The sequence below is a fragment of the Acipenser ruthenus genome, chromosome 6 (assembly GCF_902713425.1).
Source record: "Acipenser ruthenus chromosome 6, fAciRut3.2 maternal haplotype, whole genome shotgun sequence".
NCBI lineage: Eukaryota > Metazoa > Chordata > Actinopteri > Acipenseriformes > Acipenseridae > Acipenser > Acipenser ruthenus.
In genome coordinates, this window is record NC_081194.1 from 72,032,995 (window position 1) to 72,047,639 (window position 14,645).

Consider the following 14,645-nt stretch of genomic DNA (forward strand, 5'->3'; position numbering starts at 1 on the left):
TGCATTTGTATTACTTTATCTCTAACTTCTGTAGAATGCTCTTTGGTCTTCATTTTCCTTCAGATTCACAGCCTGACCAATGATCCTTCAACAGTGGAGTTTTTATCCAGAAAATGTGACAGCAACTTTAATGGTTCACAGGTGGAGGCCAATGGTAAGGTAATTGTGTCCTCGTTAGGGCAATTTCTTTCATCGGTGTAAACTGGGAACTTCCACAGCACAGGGGTTGAATACTTATGCAAGCAAGATATTTCAGTTTTTAATTTTTCTTAAAAATATTTCCCAACATAAAACCAATGTCACCTTACAATAATTGATTTTGAGTTTCAGTGTTTTAAAATAAAATATCAAACAGAACGAAATTTCAATGTACCATTTGTAATTCAGTAATATGAGAGAATTGGTCAGGGGTCTGAATACTTTTGCAAGGCACTGTATATGTATATGTTACGGGCAAACCCCGAAACTGGGCAATTTGCAGATTACCCGGTCAAAAGTCCGAAATGAATCTCAAAGATCTTTCGTTTTATGTTTTCAGGGGACAGAGACAGAGCTACAATTAAAAGAGCTTTTTTGACCCGCTTACCAGAGTAGCGTCATTCACTCACTCACTCACTCACTCACTCACTCACTCAGTCACTCAGTCACTCACTCACTCAGTCATCTCATTCATAAAAACTACACAGGAAGTCCGGTTTCAGAAATTAGGCATATATTTAAAAATGTATTTTTATTGCCGACATAACTATATAAAATATTTAATTTTATATAAGTTTATTTTAAACAAATTATTAAAATCTATATATGTATTACGTACTTAACTTGCACTCTCACTCCACTGAGTACACTCTCCAACTTGCTAGATCACTTGTCAAAAACACTGTTAAACGTGAATTAACTAATGATTCATGTTCCACCCAGTAATTGCATTATATAACCGTAGTTAATTATATAACCAGAACACACAAACAACACCAAAAAAAACAAAAAAACATTGTAGGAACCATTGTAGGACAGATTGCGTGATCCTGTATACCTCAAATAAATGCATAAGCAGTAAAAAGGGATTTGTGGAAGGGTATTTACACCTACTCTTAGAGTAACATAGTAGGAGTTTAAGTGTTTTCAAGTGCATTGGGAATCCTTTCTGCATAGCAATTAACTAGTAAGGATGCCACTGGCAGGAGCTTTCTCTCCCCCATGTCAAAGGATTCTGAATTATACCATTTTTGGATCAAACTATGTATTTTAAAGTGGCCTTTCATCTAAATTGGACTTCTTAATAATAAGAATTTTAATATTTAGGCTTTGTTACTATAAAAATCAGTGTTGATGACTGTTTGAAGATTCAAGGCCTTGGGTCATTTTGATTACAGCCTTGTAAATTTACATTGTATTGCCATGTCAAACTTGACATCCTTGCTGTATTATTCAAGCGAACAATCAATGTTACCAATATCTGTAATATCCAAGTAGTTCAATATTGTTCCACTATAGTAAATTGTCTTCTACTGTATATGGGGTGTCCTATACAGTGATGTTTTTAATCATCAAAGCGACTGAAGAATGCAAGTTGAGTTCCAATGAATAACAAATATAGAACAGTTCCACATTGATGTTGATGTGGATCATTTTTGCTATTAATCTTCAGTATATTGCATAAAATAACAGATGTGTGTCATACAGAGTTGTACTCCTTGATTAAAGTAATGTGGCTTTGTTACCATGTGTATTTAATTGGCTAAGCAAGTTTCCAGTTGCCTCATTGAACTCTTCTAAAAGCTGTCCTATTAACAATGATTTATTTGTCCTACGTATATATGCGTTAAACAATAATAAAGACAATGACAAGTGTTATTCAAAGTATATTGAATTAAGTAGTTTATTAAACGAATATTGAATATTCTTATACAGATTATATTAGTCACCTAGTTTATGGTAACAGCAATAGACTGATCTAGTCTACACTGGACACTCTTTCTCAAGACTGGGCTGTAAGTTTCATCTTCTAGATCAGAATTCCCAAAGTAGTGGGGCGATGTTTAAGTACCTCTACTAACTAACTTTACGCTAACACCCTATGCGTGTCCTAAACTGATTGTGACATTACACTATGTAACACAATTTTTGTTCCTGGGTAGTAAGTGTTATTTCCTAATTGCTTATGCCTCAAAAGTATAGAAAATTATTATTATTATTATTATTTATTTCTTAGCAGACGCCCTTATCCAGGGCGACTTACAATCGTAAGCAAAAACATTTCAAGCGTTACAATACAAGTAATACAATAAGAGCAAGAAATACAATAACTTTTGTTCAAGTAAAGTACAAGTTTGACAAACCACAATTCAATAATACAGCAGGTAATAGTGATAGTTACATCAGGATATGATTAAATAGTGATAGTTACATCAGGATGTGATTAAATACAAAGTACTACAGGTTAAAAACTTGGCAGATTACAGTATTCTGAAGTACAGGATTAAATGCAGTAAAATAGGGGCTGATAAGAGCAAAATAAAGCACATTTACATGAAGGGTGATAGTGTCCCAGGATACAAACAGAGGAGTTCTACAGGTGCTCTTTGAAGAGGTGAGTCTTAAGGAGGCGCCGGAATGTGGTCAGGGACTGGGCAGTCCTGACATCTGTAGAAAGAAAATGGCTATTCTTCCCCACAAACTTTGCTTTTGTGACCAGGACAGTGATATTTTGAAATGTACCTATTTCCAATGAGAAAACGGGCGAATTTGTGTCTCTTTGTTCACTAAAGTCAGAAAAAAACAACATATGAATCCAAATTAACATGTATTTATACTAAAGTAATACAAAAATGACTACAAAAGATTTAGAAGTGAGTAGTTTTTCGAGATTTACGATTATACTGTAAATCACTTTCACGAATCAGCCCCCAAATGTAGTCTCCCATCATGTTCTCGTTATACTGTCCTTGGTAGCGGCGTTCAAAGTCCAGTATATCCTGGTGGAAGCGCTCGCCTTGCTCCTCCGAGTACACTCCCATGTTCTCCTTGAATTTATCAAGATGAGCATCAAGGATATGGACTTTGAGGGACAACCTTCAGCCCATTGTGCCGTAGTTCTTCACCAGAGTCTCAACCAGCTCCACATAGTTTTCGGCCTTGTGATTGCCCAGGAAGCCCCGAACCACTGCGACAAAGCTGTTCCAAGCCACTTTCTCCTTACTAGTGAGCTTCCTGGGGAATTCATTGCACTCCAGGATCATCTTTATCTGTGGTCCGACGAAGACACCGGCTTTGACCTTTGCCTCAGACAGCTTAGGGAAGAAGTCTTGAAGGTACTTGAAGGCTGCCGACTCCTTATCTAGAGCTCTGACAAATTGTTTCATAAGGCCCAATTTGATGTGCAGTGGTGGCATCAGCACCTTCCGGGGGTCCACCAGTGGTTCCCACTTGACGTTTTTCCTCCCCACAGAGAACTCGGTCCGCTGTGGCCAGTCCCGCCTGTGGTAGTGCACCTTGGTGTCTCTGCTGTACCAAAGGCAAAGATAGCAGGGAAACTTGGTAAAACCGCCTTGGAGACCCATCAGGAATGCCACCATTTTGAAGTCTCCTATGACCTCCCAGCCGTACTCATCATACTTCAAGGTGTCCAGCAAGGTCTTGATGCTGTTGTAATCCTCTTTGCGGTGCACCGAGTGAGCCAGGGGAAGAGACGGGTACTTGTTACCATTATGGAGCAGCTATTTATATTACTGGAAAGTTCTAGAAGTTACTGCAAGTTTACTCAGCACTGAATCTATCTGGAATGTTCTGGAAAATAGGTAAATTTCAAAATATCACTGTCCTGATCACAAAAGCAAAGTTTGTGGGGAATAATAGCCATTTTCTATACTTTTGAGGCATAAGCAATTAGGAAATAACACTTACTACTCAGGAACCAAAAAAAAATAAAAAATTGTTACACGGTGTTATCATTATCAGTTACTAAGCAGTTGCAGAGCACCAGTGACCTAGTTTCATTTCCTCTGAACCATTATTTCTATTATTGCTAAACTTCTGCTACCAAGAAATGTACCAATAACAGAATGTTCTAATTCTACTGTGAAAAACACTACAAGGAGAATGTACGGTGGCCCAAAAGTGCAAGTCAGTGTCATCTTAAAAATATATGATGGAAATGCTCCCATTTTTATTTCTGTTATAGTTTTATTTCCGTCATGCTTTTTTGTATTCGCCACCCTTTTAAGATGCTGCCCATTTTTAGATTCGTCTGACACTGACTTGCACTTTCTGGCCACCATAAGAATGGCTTATATAAAATACAGTAAAAGGGGATATTTTCTTCTAGGATGTACTGAACACAGTAATAACAATTATTTGTTATACCCTTTCAGAAAGCACAGTGTAAGGAACTATAGCATTTATTCACTGGGTTTTTTATGCTTGACGTTTCGCTGCTATTTTTGTATTCAGACTTGCACGTCAAATATCACAGGCTAGATGGGGGAACATCAGATTATAGCAGTGCAGAATATCTTGTTATTTATGATACGCAGCACAAGAAATATTTTGATAAAAAATACAAACAGAAATTATGGGAAAATATGAGGAAATCAATTGGTATGTTAAAATACACACTGGGCTCTATACTCAGAACCTTCGGTATTTCAGTGTGTTTTACCAAATTTTAACAAAGGGAACTTTTTACCATTTTGTCAGAAAGTCGAAGTGATACACAAACATAATCCCCTAAAATATGGAAATTTGGTGAGCACACATTCCCCCTTAAATAAGTTGGTGCAATCAATCAATTAAGGACTTAATTGGTAAAAAGGAAAGACAGGGAGTAACAGGCAGATGATGTTCCTCCCAGGGAAAAGCAGGCAAAAACCGATCGACTATGCCGGGTTTTACTACTGACAGGGACCCGCTGAAAACCAGCTCTTTTTTTGCCTGTGTCAGGCTCTGGGGAAACATTTATTTAAAAAACAAAGTGGTACATTTGTCTTCTAACCATTAACTGTGTATAAATAAATTTTGAAAATATGCTATAATTCCTATCATTCCTATTTATTCATTTTATGCACCATTTCCCCCATCCCCACTAGTGCAATGATTCACAAAATCTGTAAGTCAGTAGAGGAAGAGTTGTTATTTTGTTTCTCAGGTGTAATAGTACGTGGCACGCATGTCGATGCACCGTATTGTTTAAAAAATGTATCTAAATTTAATACGTCTGTAATACTACACACAGTGGTACGATATTGAATTTACTATCCAAATAAGTGGATGCCATTGCCAGATGTATGGAAGGTCTTGTGGCACGACTGCCATTGCCATCTGTTGGTTATCCTGCATCTCCCGCCCTTGCCTATTGCCCCCCTGTTTCAATGATGTCAGCCCCCCACCCCCCTCTTCCTCAGTGGTGGCAGTCTCATTCCTCCTCTTCAGTGATGTCAACTCCCCGTCACCCAAACTGTAGCAAATGTTCAATTGCTGGGAAAAAAATGTATGGATGACTATGTAACCTATTAATTGCAGGCTGATGTATTATTAAAATGTCTACAGTATCTTATTATTATATACATGTTGCATGTCTTAGCACATTACTATTCAATAACATACATAATGTGGCTCTGTACTTCTCTCTGTCTTGTCAGCATTTCCTATTATATGTACATGTAATGTAGTAGGAAATAGGAATATTTCGGGATAGTTAAAGTTGCTGGCCAGTAAAAGCTATTAGCAACATGTTTAGTTAGGGTCTGAGCTATTTTCTCCTGTTTCTTTTTTTTTTACTGTTAGATTTGTGCCTATAACTCTTAAACTATAAAGGTTACAGGTACATGTCATACATGAAATGAATGTACACACACTAGGTTTCCTTGAATAGTCTGAGACTCACCCTGTTTAGTACAGATAATAAAAACCACAGAAAACGCTTTTTAGAAAATAAACATTATTTATTGTTTATAAAATTTCTGTTAGCATGGTCAGCTCAAATCTGACAGTGTACAATGAAACTTCAACATATAGGGAACATGGAAAAAAATAACAAATTGGATAATAAATAAAGGAATTATGGTCATATATACAAAAGGGACCAAAAGCAACCAAAAAAACTGAGCAATTGAAAAATATGCAAAAGAAAAAAAAAAGATAATACTAAGAGAGGGGGTGGCTATTTAAATAACCATTTTAAAAAGCATATGTTTAAATGGTTTAATTAGCCTTATCAATTATTTATCAATGTGTCCCAGTTTTGAGGTTTGAAAATCTGGTCACCCTAATTCATGTACACTGCAGCCCCATAACAAGATGTCCGCAATGCCACATGTGTGCAATCAATTGCCCCCAACACTGATGGAAATCCATGTATGTTATAAAACGCATCTTTCTTTTGACGCTGCTGTTGCTGGTCAGTGGGAATATACAGTGCCTTGCGAAAGTATTCGGCCCCCTTGAACTTTGCGACCTTTTGCCACATTTCAGGCTTCAAACATAAAGATATGAAACTGTAATTTTTTGTGAAGAATCAACAAGAAGTGGGACACAATCATGAAGTGGAACGAAATTTATTGGATATTTCAAACTTTTTTAACAAATAAAAAACTGAAAAATTGGGCGTGCAAAATTATTCAGCCCCTTTACTTTCAGTGCAGCAAACTCTCTCCAGAAGTTCAGTGAGGATCTCTGAATGATCCAATGTTGACCTAAATGACTAATGATGATAAATAGAATCCACCTGTGTGTAATCAAGTCTCCGTATAAATGCACCTGCACTGTGATAGTCTCAGAGGTCCGTTTAAAGCGCAGAGAGCATCATGAAGAACAAGGGACACACCAGGCAGGTCCGAGATACTGTTGTGGAGAAGTTTAAAGCCGGATTTGGATACAAAAAGATTTCCCAAGCTTTAAACATCCCAAGGAGCACTGTGCAAGCGATAATATTGAAATGGAAGGAGTATCAGACCACTGCAAATCTACCAAGACCTGGCCGTCCCTCTAAACTTTCAGCTCATACAAGGTGAAGACTGATCAGAGATGCAGCCAAGAGGCCCATGATCACTCTGGATGAACTGCAGAGATCTACAGCTGAGGTGGGAGACTCTGTCCATAGGACAACAATCAGTCGTATACTGCACAAATCTGGCCTTTATGGAAGAGTGGCAAGAAGAAAGCCATTTCTTAAAGATATCCATAAAAAGTGTCGTTTACAGTTTGCCACAAGCCACCTGGGAGACACACCAAACATGTGGAAGAAGGTGCTCTGGTCAGATGAAACCAAAATCGAACTTTTTGGCAACAATGCAAAACGTTATGTTTGGCGTAAAAGCAACACAGCTCATCACCCTGAACACACCATCCCCACTGTCAAACATGGTGGTGGCAGCACCATGGTTTGGGCCTGCTTTTCTTCAGCAGGGACAGGGAAGATGGTTAAAATTGATGGGAAGATGGATGGAGCCAAATACAGGACCATTCTGGAAGAAAACCTGATGGAGTCTGCAAAAGACCTGAGACTGGGACGGAGATTTGTCTTCCAACAAGACAATGATCCAAAACATAAAGCAAAATCTACAATGGAATGGTTCACAAATAAACATATCCAGGTGTTAGAATGGCCAAGTCAAAGTCCAGACCTGAATCCAATCGAGAATCTGTGGAAAGAACTGAAAACTGCTGTTCACAAATGCTCTCCATCCAACCTCACTGAGCTCGAGCTGTTTTGCAAGGAGGAATGGGCAAAAATTTCAGTCTCTCGATGTGCAAAACTGATAGAGACATACCCCAAGCGACTTACAGCTGTAATCGCAGCAAAAGGTGGCGCTACAAAGTATTAACTTAAGGGGGCTGAATAATTTTGCACGCCCAATTTTTCAGTTTATTTGTTAAAAAAGTTTGAAATATCCAATAAATTTCGTTCCACTTCATGATTGTGTCCCACTTGTTGTTCATTCTTCACAAAAAATTGAAATGTGGCAAAAGGTCGCAAAGTTCAAGGGGGCCGAATACTTTCGCAAGGCACTGTATATATATATAATTGCCTGCCTTACAAAGTAACGCATGTGTTATGTGATGCAGGACACGGGACATGGCTGGCTGGGTGACCCCAAATCTGTGTCCTTTGGCTCTTTGAAAATATCCTGTTGCATAAAATCGCAATGCCATTAATATTTTCATATGCACAGTAATGTGTGGCTTGTGACTGTCAGGCTTTCGAAGTTGTTCTTCAGTACCTCGTACAAATCAAACATTGCTGCCCGATGTAATCTGAACCGTTGCATGATGTCCTCGTCAGGCAGGTTGAATACATTTATGCACGGCCTATACATTCTAGCTCACAAATGTCCTCTGACATTTCGTCGTTGTTCACAGTGCAGTGCTGTGGGCTCCTGGCTGAACTCGATGCTCCTCATTTATTACAGCAATAGCGACAATGCCAGCAACACCCAACACATACAGCAGCGCACAAATATGACAATATGCCAGTTCCTATGGTGAACACTAGGCTAATATGCCTTTAGGGCAGACCAGACCTGTCTGTAAATTTGATGGAAAAAAGTTTCCTTAAACATTAGTAAACCTTTTTAATATCACTTCGAACTCCCTAATGACCAGTTAATGAGAGGATAACAAGCCAAACAGTCAGAGTTTTGGGGTGCTGGTGGAGAATCACCTGGATTACATTTTTTTTTGGGGGGGGGGATTTATGCTGGTGATGAATTGAGATTCTTCCACATGCCTGATATTTTTTACTGTCCCATGTAGTTGAATAACTCATTTGAGGGGGGGGGGGGGGGGTCAAACCCCTAAAACCACCCCCCTAGATACGCCACTTCATACCACGGCCCATTGTTAAATATAGACTGAATTACAAAACAAAATCATGTGTCTAATTATATCCGATAGCATAGGCAGGTAAGTGGTATTATATTTACGGCAAATTAAACTGTCTAAAATGGTTTTATGTCAATCATTATGTTAGTATGCGTGTATTTTTTCCCCAATAATGTAAAACACTGTCTGTGCTGTCTGACGTTACATCTGCATTGACCGTACCATCTACCTTTGTTTACTGTATTGTTTATTTAAAAAAATAAATAAATAAATAGAATCAGGATTGAATAGAAATGATTGCATTTGGTAGTCCTGTCTGTACTTCTAATTTAGTTTATCCAGTGTTTTTGTTGCCAGTAACATTGTTGAGATTATTTGTTACCAATAACACAATTTGAGATTATATAAATATATACAGTTTATTTCAGATCTTGCACAAGACGGTCGCACTCCCCTAGGGTTTCCCATTGCTCGTTATTATAGGGTGAATCACATTCTTCTCTTTCTTTCTCTTCTTCTTCGGCGCAGTAACCATGGAGCAGCTTGCACCCGATCCACATTGCCTTCAGATTATATCCAAATTTAGTAGGACAGGGTGATGATTGCGGCACTTTTCGTCCAAAAATCGAACCTGTTTTGATTCTTTTTCACAGCAAATTTGCAGTTTTTTTTTCGCAGGGATTACGCTCAAGTATGAAAAGTATTATCAATTCCATACATAGGTTAGATTTTTTATCATAGAAAACGCAGCAAATAAATGTATAGTGTGAATAGCCCTTTAGTGTTGTTGTTGTTGTTGTTGTTGTTGTTATTATTTAATGTAGAGCATTTAATTTCTTTTTTTGTTTATTGTTTTGAATAACAGGCGACTTCCAGAGACTAGGGGGTGAACTATGCATCAACATCTGCTGCAGAGTCACTTACAATAGGAATATATATATATATATATATATATATATATATATATATATATATATATATATATATATATATATATAATATCTCAATTTATAATTTTTTTATAATTTCTAGAAATTTCTTGAAAACAAAGAATTCTAGGAAAAATCTTTTATAGCAAAAGTTTTGCTTTTGTGGATGAGGAAAAAAAGTTACAAGAAATAGTTGTCTACAATTATTTATTTCAGCAATTTCTTTTTTGTCTACACCGATAAATATAGGTATGTTCCCATTTGCAACCTGAAATACATAACACATCTTGTAACTGTAGGAATAGTTTGAAAATGAACAACAAACTAAATAACAGTGATTTATTTTTTTAAACACTCTTTTATTTGGCGTGCTAGAGGAAGTTTCTAGAGCTTTCTGAAAACCTAGAGGGGATTCACTAAACACTCAAGAGTCCCAAATTAGGTCACCAATAAATAAAACCTTTGTATTTCTCATTCTTTGCTGTTTTCATTCTTTTGTTTCAAGTTGGATGTAAACAAGCTGATTATGGCTGTGAATGTGAACCAATGCCTCAGTCCCACCCACAAGCCTGCAGAGCCAGCTCAGGTTATCGTAGAGCCTTCTCCGGTGGACAAGTTGAAAGGATTCTTTGCTGATGAATCAGAACCTCTGCTGCGCTGTGACTCCACTTCCAGTAACAACTCTGCTCTTAGCAGGACAGGTTCATTTATTACCAAAGGTAATGACACAGACCAAGCTCCCAGTGACTCATAATCAACATACATACTGCACATACACTACATGAAATGAAATCATAAACAGCAGTGCTTTGTTAATATTATGTTACATGAGTCACTTGAGATCTGCCTTCCAAGCATTATGCTATATTGATTGTAGTTTTGGGGTGCTGTGAAGTGGAAGAACAATAGTTTAGACAACAGCTTACAGTGCCAGGCTTGTCTTCCTAGCAACAACAGTTTTGTCCTTGCAATGACAGCCCTCTGCTGGGGACACAGGGAATTGTTTTTTACTACCTTCAGCCTACGGTGAAATTGACATATTTAAAAACCAAAAAACACACACTTTGAAATTATAGACCCAGTTCAAAATAAATATTCCACTTTTTTTTTAATTTTTCAAACAAGCCTTTAAAACTGTAAATACATCCTAGGTGGCTTATCTTGTGATTGTCAGCTCATGTGCATTTCTTGTTCATTTCCAGAAAAGAAAGATACAGTATTGCGACAGGTGCGCCTGGACCCTTGCGACCTGCAGCCAATCTTCGATGACATGCTTCACGTTCTGAACCCAGAAGAGCTCCACGTGATTGATGAGATCCCTCAGGCGGAGGACAAGCTGGATAAACTCTTTGAGGTTGCTGGTGTGAAGAGCCAGGACGCCAGCCAAAAGCTCCTCGACTCTGTGTACAGCCACCTGCCTGATCTACTGTAAACACACCGCCAGTGATGGGATTTCACTTCACTCGTCACAAACTGGCTGAGTGACTAGCATAAAATGGGAATGTTGCAAGTAAAACCTGAACAGGTTATGTGAGATAAGGCCAGTAAATGTTGTCTTGGGGCAGCTGTTATGCTGCAGTGCCCTTGAAATACATCATGCTTTGGGTTCAATGTAGCTTTTGAAAATGTTCCCCTTATTCATGTCATAGCTTCTATTAGGTTTTTCATTAATAAGATAATGTCTGCATTTTATATATACAGTGCCATGAAAAAGTATTTACCCCCTGTCTGATTTTCTGCTTTTTTGCATATTTTTGACACTGAATGTTATCAGATCTTCAACCAAAACCTAATATTAGATAAAAGGGACCCTGAGTGAACAAATAACACAAACAATTGATACATATTTCATTTATTTATTAAAGAAAGTTATGCAACACCCAATGCCCCTGTGTGAAAAAGTAATCGCCCCCTTAGACTCAATAACTGGTTACGCTACCTTTAGCAGCAATAACTGCAACCAAACGCTTCCTGTAGTTATCTCACAGCACCGTGGAGGAATTTTGGCCCACTCCTCCATGCAGAACTGCTTCAACTCGGTGACGTTTGTGGGTTTTTGAGCATGAACCACTCGTTTCAGGTCCTGCCACAACATCTCAATGGGGTTTAGGTCTGGACTTTGACTAGGCCATTCCAAAACTTTAAATTTCTTGTTCTTCAACCATTCTGATGTAGACTTGCTTGTGCGTTTCGGATCATTTTCTTGCTGCATGACCCAGCTGCTCTTCAGCTTCAGCTCACGGACGGATGGCCTGACATTCTCCTGTAGAATTCTCTGATACAGAGCAGAATTCTTGGTTCCTTCAATGATGGCAAGGCGTCCAGGTCCTGATACAGCAAAGCATCCCCAAACCATGACACTATCACCACCATGCTTGACCGTTAGTATGAGCTTCTTACTGTGGAATGCAGTGTTTGGTTTTCGCCAGACATAACGGGGCCCATGTCGGCCAAAAACTTCCACTTCTGACTCATCTGTCCATAGAACAGTGTCCCAGAACTCTTGAGGATCATCCAGGTGCTTTTTGGCAAACTTGAGATGAGCATTCATGTTCTTCTTAGTGAGCAATGGTTTTCCTTGCTACTCTGCCATGAATCCCATTTTTGCCCAGTGTCTTTCTGATGGTGGAGTCATGAACACTGACCTTAGCCGAGGCGAGAGAGGCCTGCAGATCCCTGGATGTTGTTCTAGGGTTCTTTGTGACTTCCTGCACAATTTTACGCCTTGCTCTTGGAGAGATTGTGGCAAGACGGCCACTCCTGGGAAGATTCATTACTGTCCCAAACGTTCTCCATTTGGACAATATGGCTCTGACTGTGGTTCGGTGGAGCCCCAGAGCCTTAGAAATGGCTTTGTAACCCTTTCCAGACTGATAGGCATCAACAACTTTTTTCCGGAGGTCTTCAGGAATTTCTTTTGTTCGTGGCATGATGTGCCTCTAGAACCTGTGTGCTGACAACTTCACTCTGATGGTAAGGGCCAAAGTTAGTCAGATTTATATTGGGCAGGGCTTGCCCAAATCAGGCCTGGTTGTTAACCAAAGTACTCAAACAGCTGATCCTAATTATCCCTTTAATTGGGTTGAGTTAACTATGGGGGAGGGGCGGCAATAACTTTTTTTACCCCTGAAGATTGCATGTTTGATTACCTTGCACACCAAACAAATGAAAGAAGCACCAAACTTTGATGTCATTTTTTCTCTCAGACTTCCTCTATATACTTCTACAACCCACAAAAAAATCTGGCCAAATACAATGTGAAAAATGTGCAAAAATGCAGAAAATCAGACGGGGCAAATACTTTATCACGGCACTGTGTGTAATATATATATATATATATATATATATATATATATATATATATATATATATATATATTAGTGTACAAAATTGAAGGCATATGAAGGTTTTTAAATATACACAAAAGGTTTAAAAGATTTAAAAAATATTTTATTTTCAGGATGTCCCGGGCAAAAGCCCTCCAGCTGTTTAAAAAGAAAAATAAACAGTGCCAATGGTATGTTAAACATGAGGAAAAACTATATATATATAATATATATATATATATATATATACATTTTTGGTGTGGGTGTATTTTATTAATTTTAATGCTGACTGATTAACCTGTATGTAATTTATGCCTTATTTTATAGCTTCTTAAAATGGTATGGCATTCTGCCAAATCTGCTTTTATTGTCCATGTTTCTTGCAGTGTTTTTTGCTTACTGTATGTATATATTTATTTGTAATGCATAATACATTTTGTTTTGTAGATTCACGATTTATTGGGCATTTTGACTCATTTTACAAGTTCATTGCTTAGTTTACTAATTTATATTCAAATGTAACACTAAAGATCCACGTTCAACGTCTGCTCCTGGAATTAGGTGGGCGCACTTGTTAATTGTTTTAAATGAATGCATACCTGGCAGTTCCTTCGTTGTACTTCTTTAAAATGGAAATGGAAACTATTTAGATAATTATGAAACAAGAACAACAGTGATGAAGTTACTTATTCCTGGTAGAAATGTTTAGGCTGTATTTGCTTCACCAGTCAGGGTGATATAAGCCAGCTATATATCAAGCTGCACTGGTGCTGGACTTTAGATACCCTGGAGGTACTGGTCTTATTGTAAGAACAACTCTGATAGTTTGTCAGAGTTTTTTTTTTTTTTTAACTAATATGGCCTGAAATGGCAAGAAAGAATGATATTATGCAGACAAACTTCTGTGGAATTCATTAAAGAGAGTCACAGATTTGCCTTCTAGCCTGGCACTGATGTACTGAAGTATAAATGTGTTTCTTACTAAGAGTTGCTGATGTTTGCCCCTTGTATTCTGGTGGCTGTTTTAGTATTTGACAATTGTAACCAATAACCATATTACTACTGTAACATGTTGCATCAAGCCAATAAAGTTCAAATCTTTGTCATAATGACTGCAGTGTCTGCATAGTTTGTGCTAAATACAAAAAGGCCATAATTACTAAAAAGGTTCAGCCCTAAATTATTTATTTATTTCTTAGCAGACGCCCTTATCCAGGGCGACTTACAATCGTAAGCAAAAACATTTCAAGCGTTACATATGTATGTATTGAAAGTTAGACAGCTTAGTTAAACAAAACACAATTGATACCATTTTATAGCACTTTACCATGTCTGGGTTATTTATTTCTTGTTTTGCAAAATGAAAGGGTGTGATTTTGCATTCAGTATTCACATTTTAAGAAATGACATCTTACTATGTTTTCATGATAAAAGGAGACATTCCCTCCACTGTCCATGCCAGGGTAAGCATATGAAAATGCTATTTATGGGTATTCAACAGGGGAATGTACCTCAGTGCATCCTCTTGCGTTCATGCCCTGCTGGCTTTACATTCACCATTGCACTTCAG

The 14,645-nt window shown here is 38.0% G+C and overlaps 1 protein-coding gene across 3 annotated transcripts in view; it reads left to right on the forward strand.

Moving 5' to 3' along the window:
- Positions 1–14,187, forward strand: part of LOC117411541 (tumor necrosis factor receptor superfamily member 21-like) — a 32,037-nt gene extending 17,850 nt beyond the window's left edge. For all 3 annotated transcript variants that reach the window (XM_034019178.3, XM_034019180.3, XM_059025781.1), the window contains 2 exons: positions 10,255–10,468; positions 10,952–14,187. In XM_034019178.3, coding sequence (XP_033875069.1) covers positions 10,255–10,468; positions 10,952–11,181 — 444 coding nt within the window. In that variant the 3' untranslated portion in view covers positions 11,182–14,187. The remainder of the gene's footprint in view (positions 1–10,254; positions 10,469–10,951) is intronic.
- The last annotated feature ends 458 nt before the right edge of the window (positions 14,188–14,645 follow it).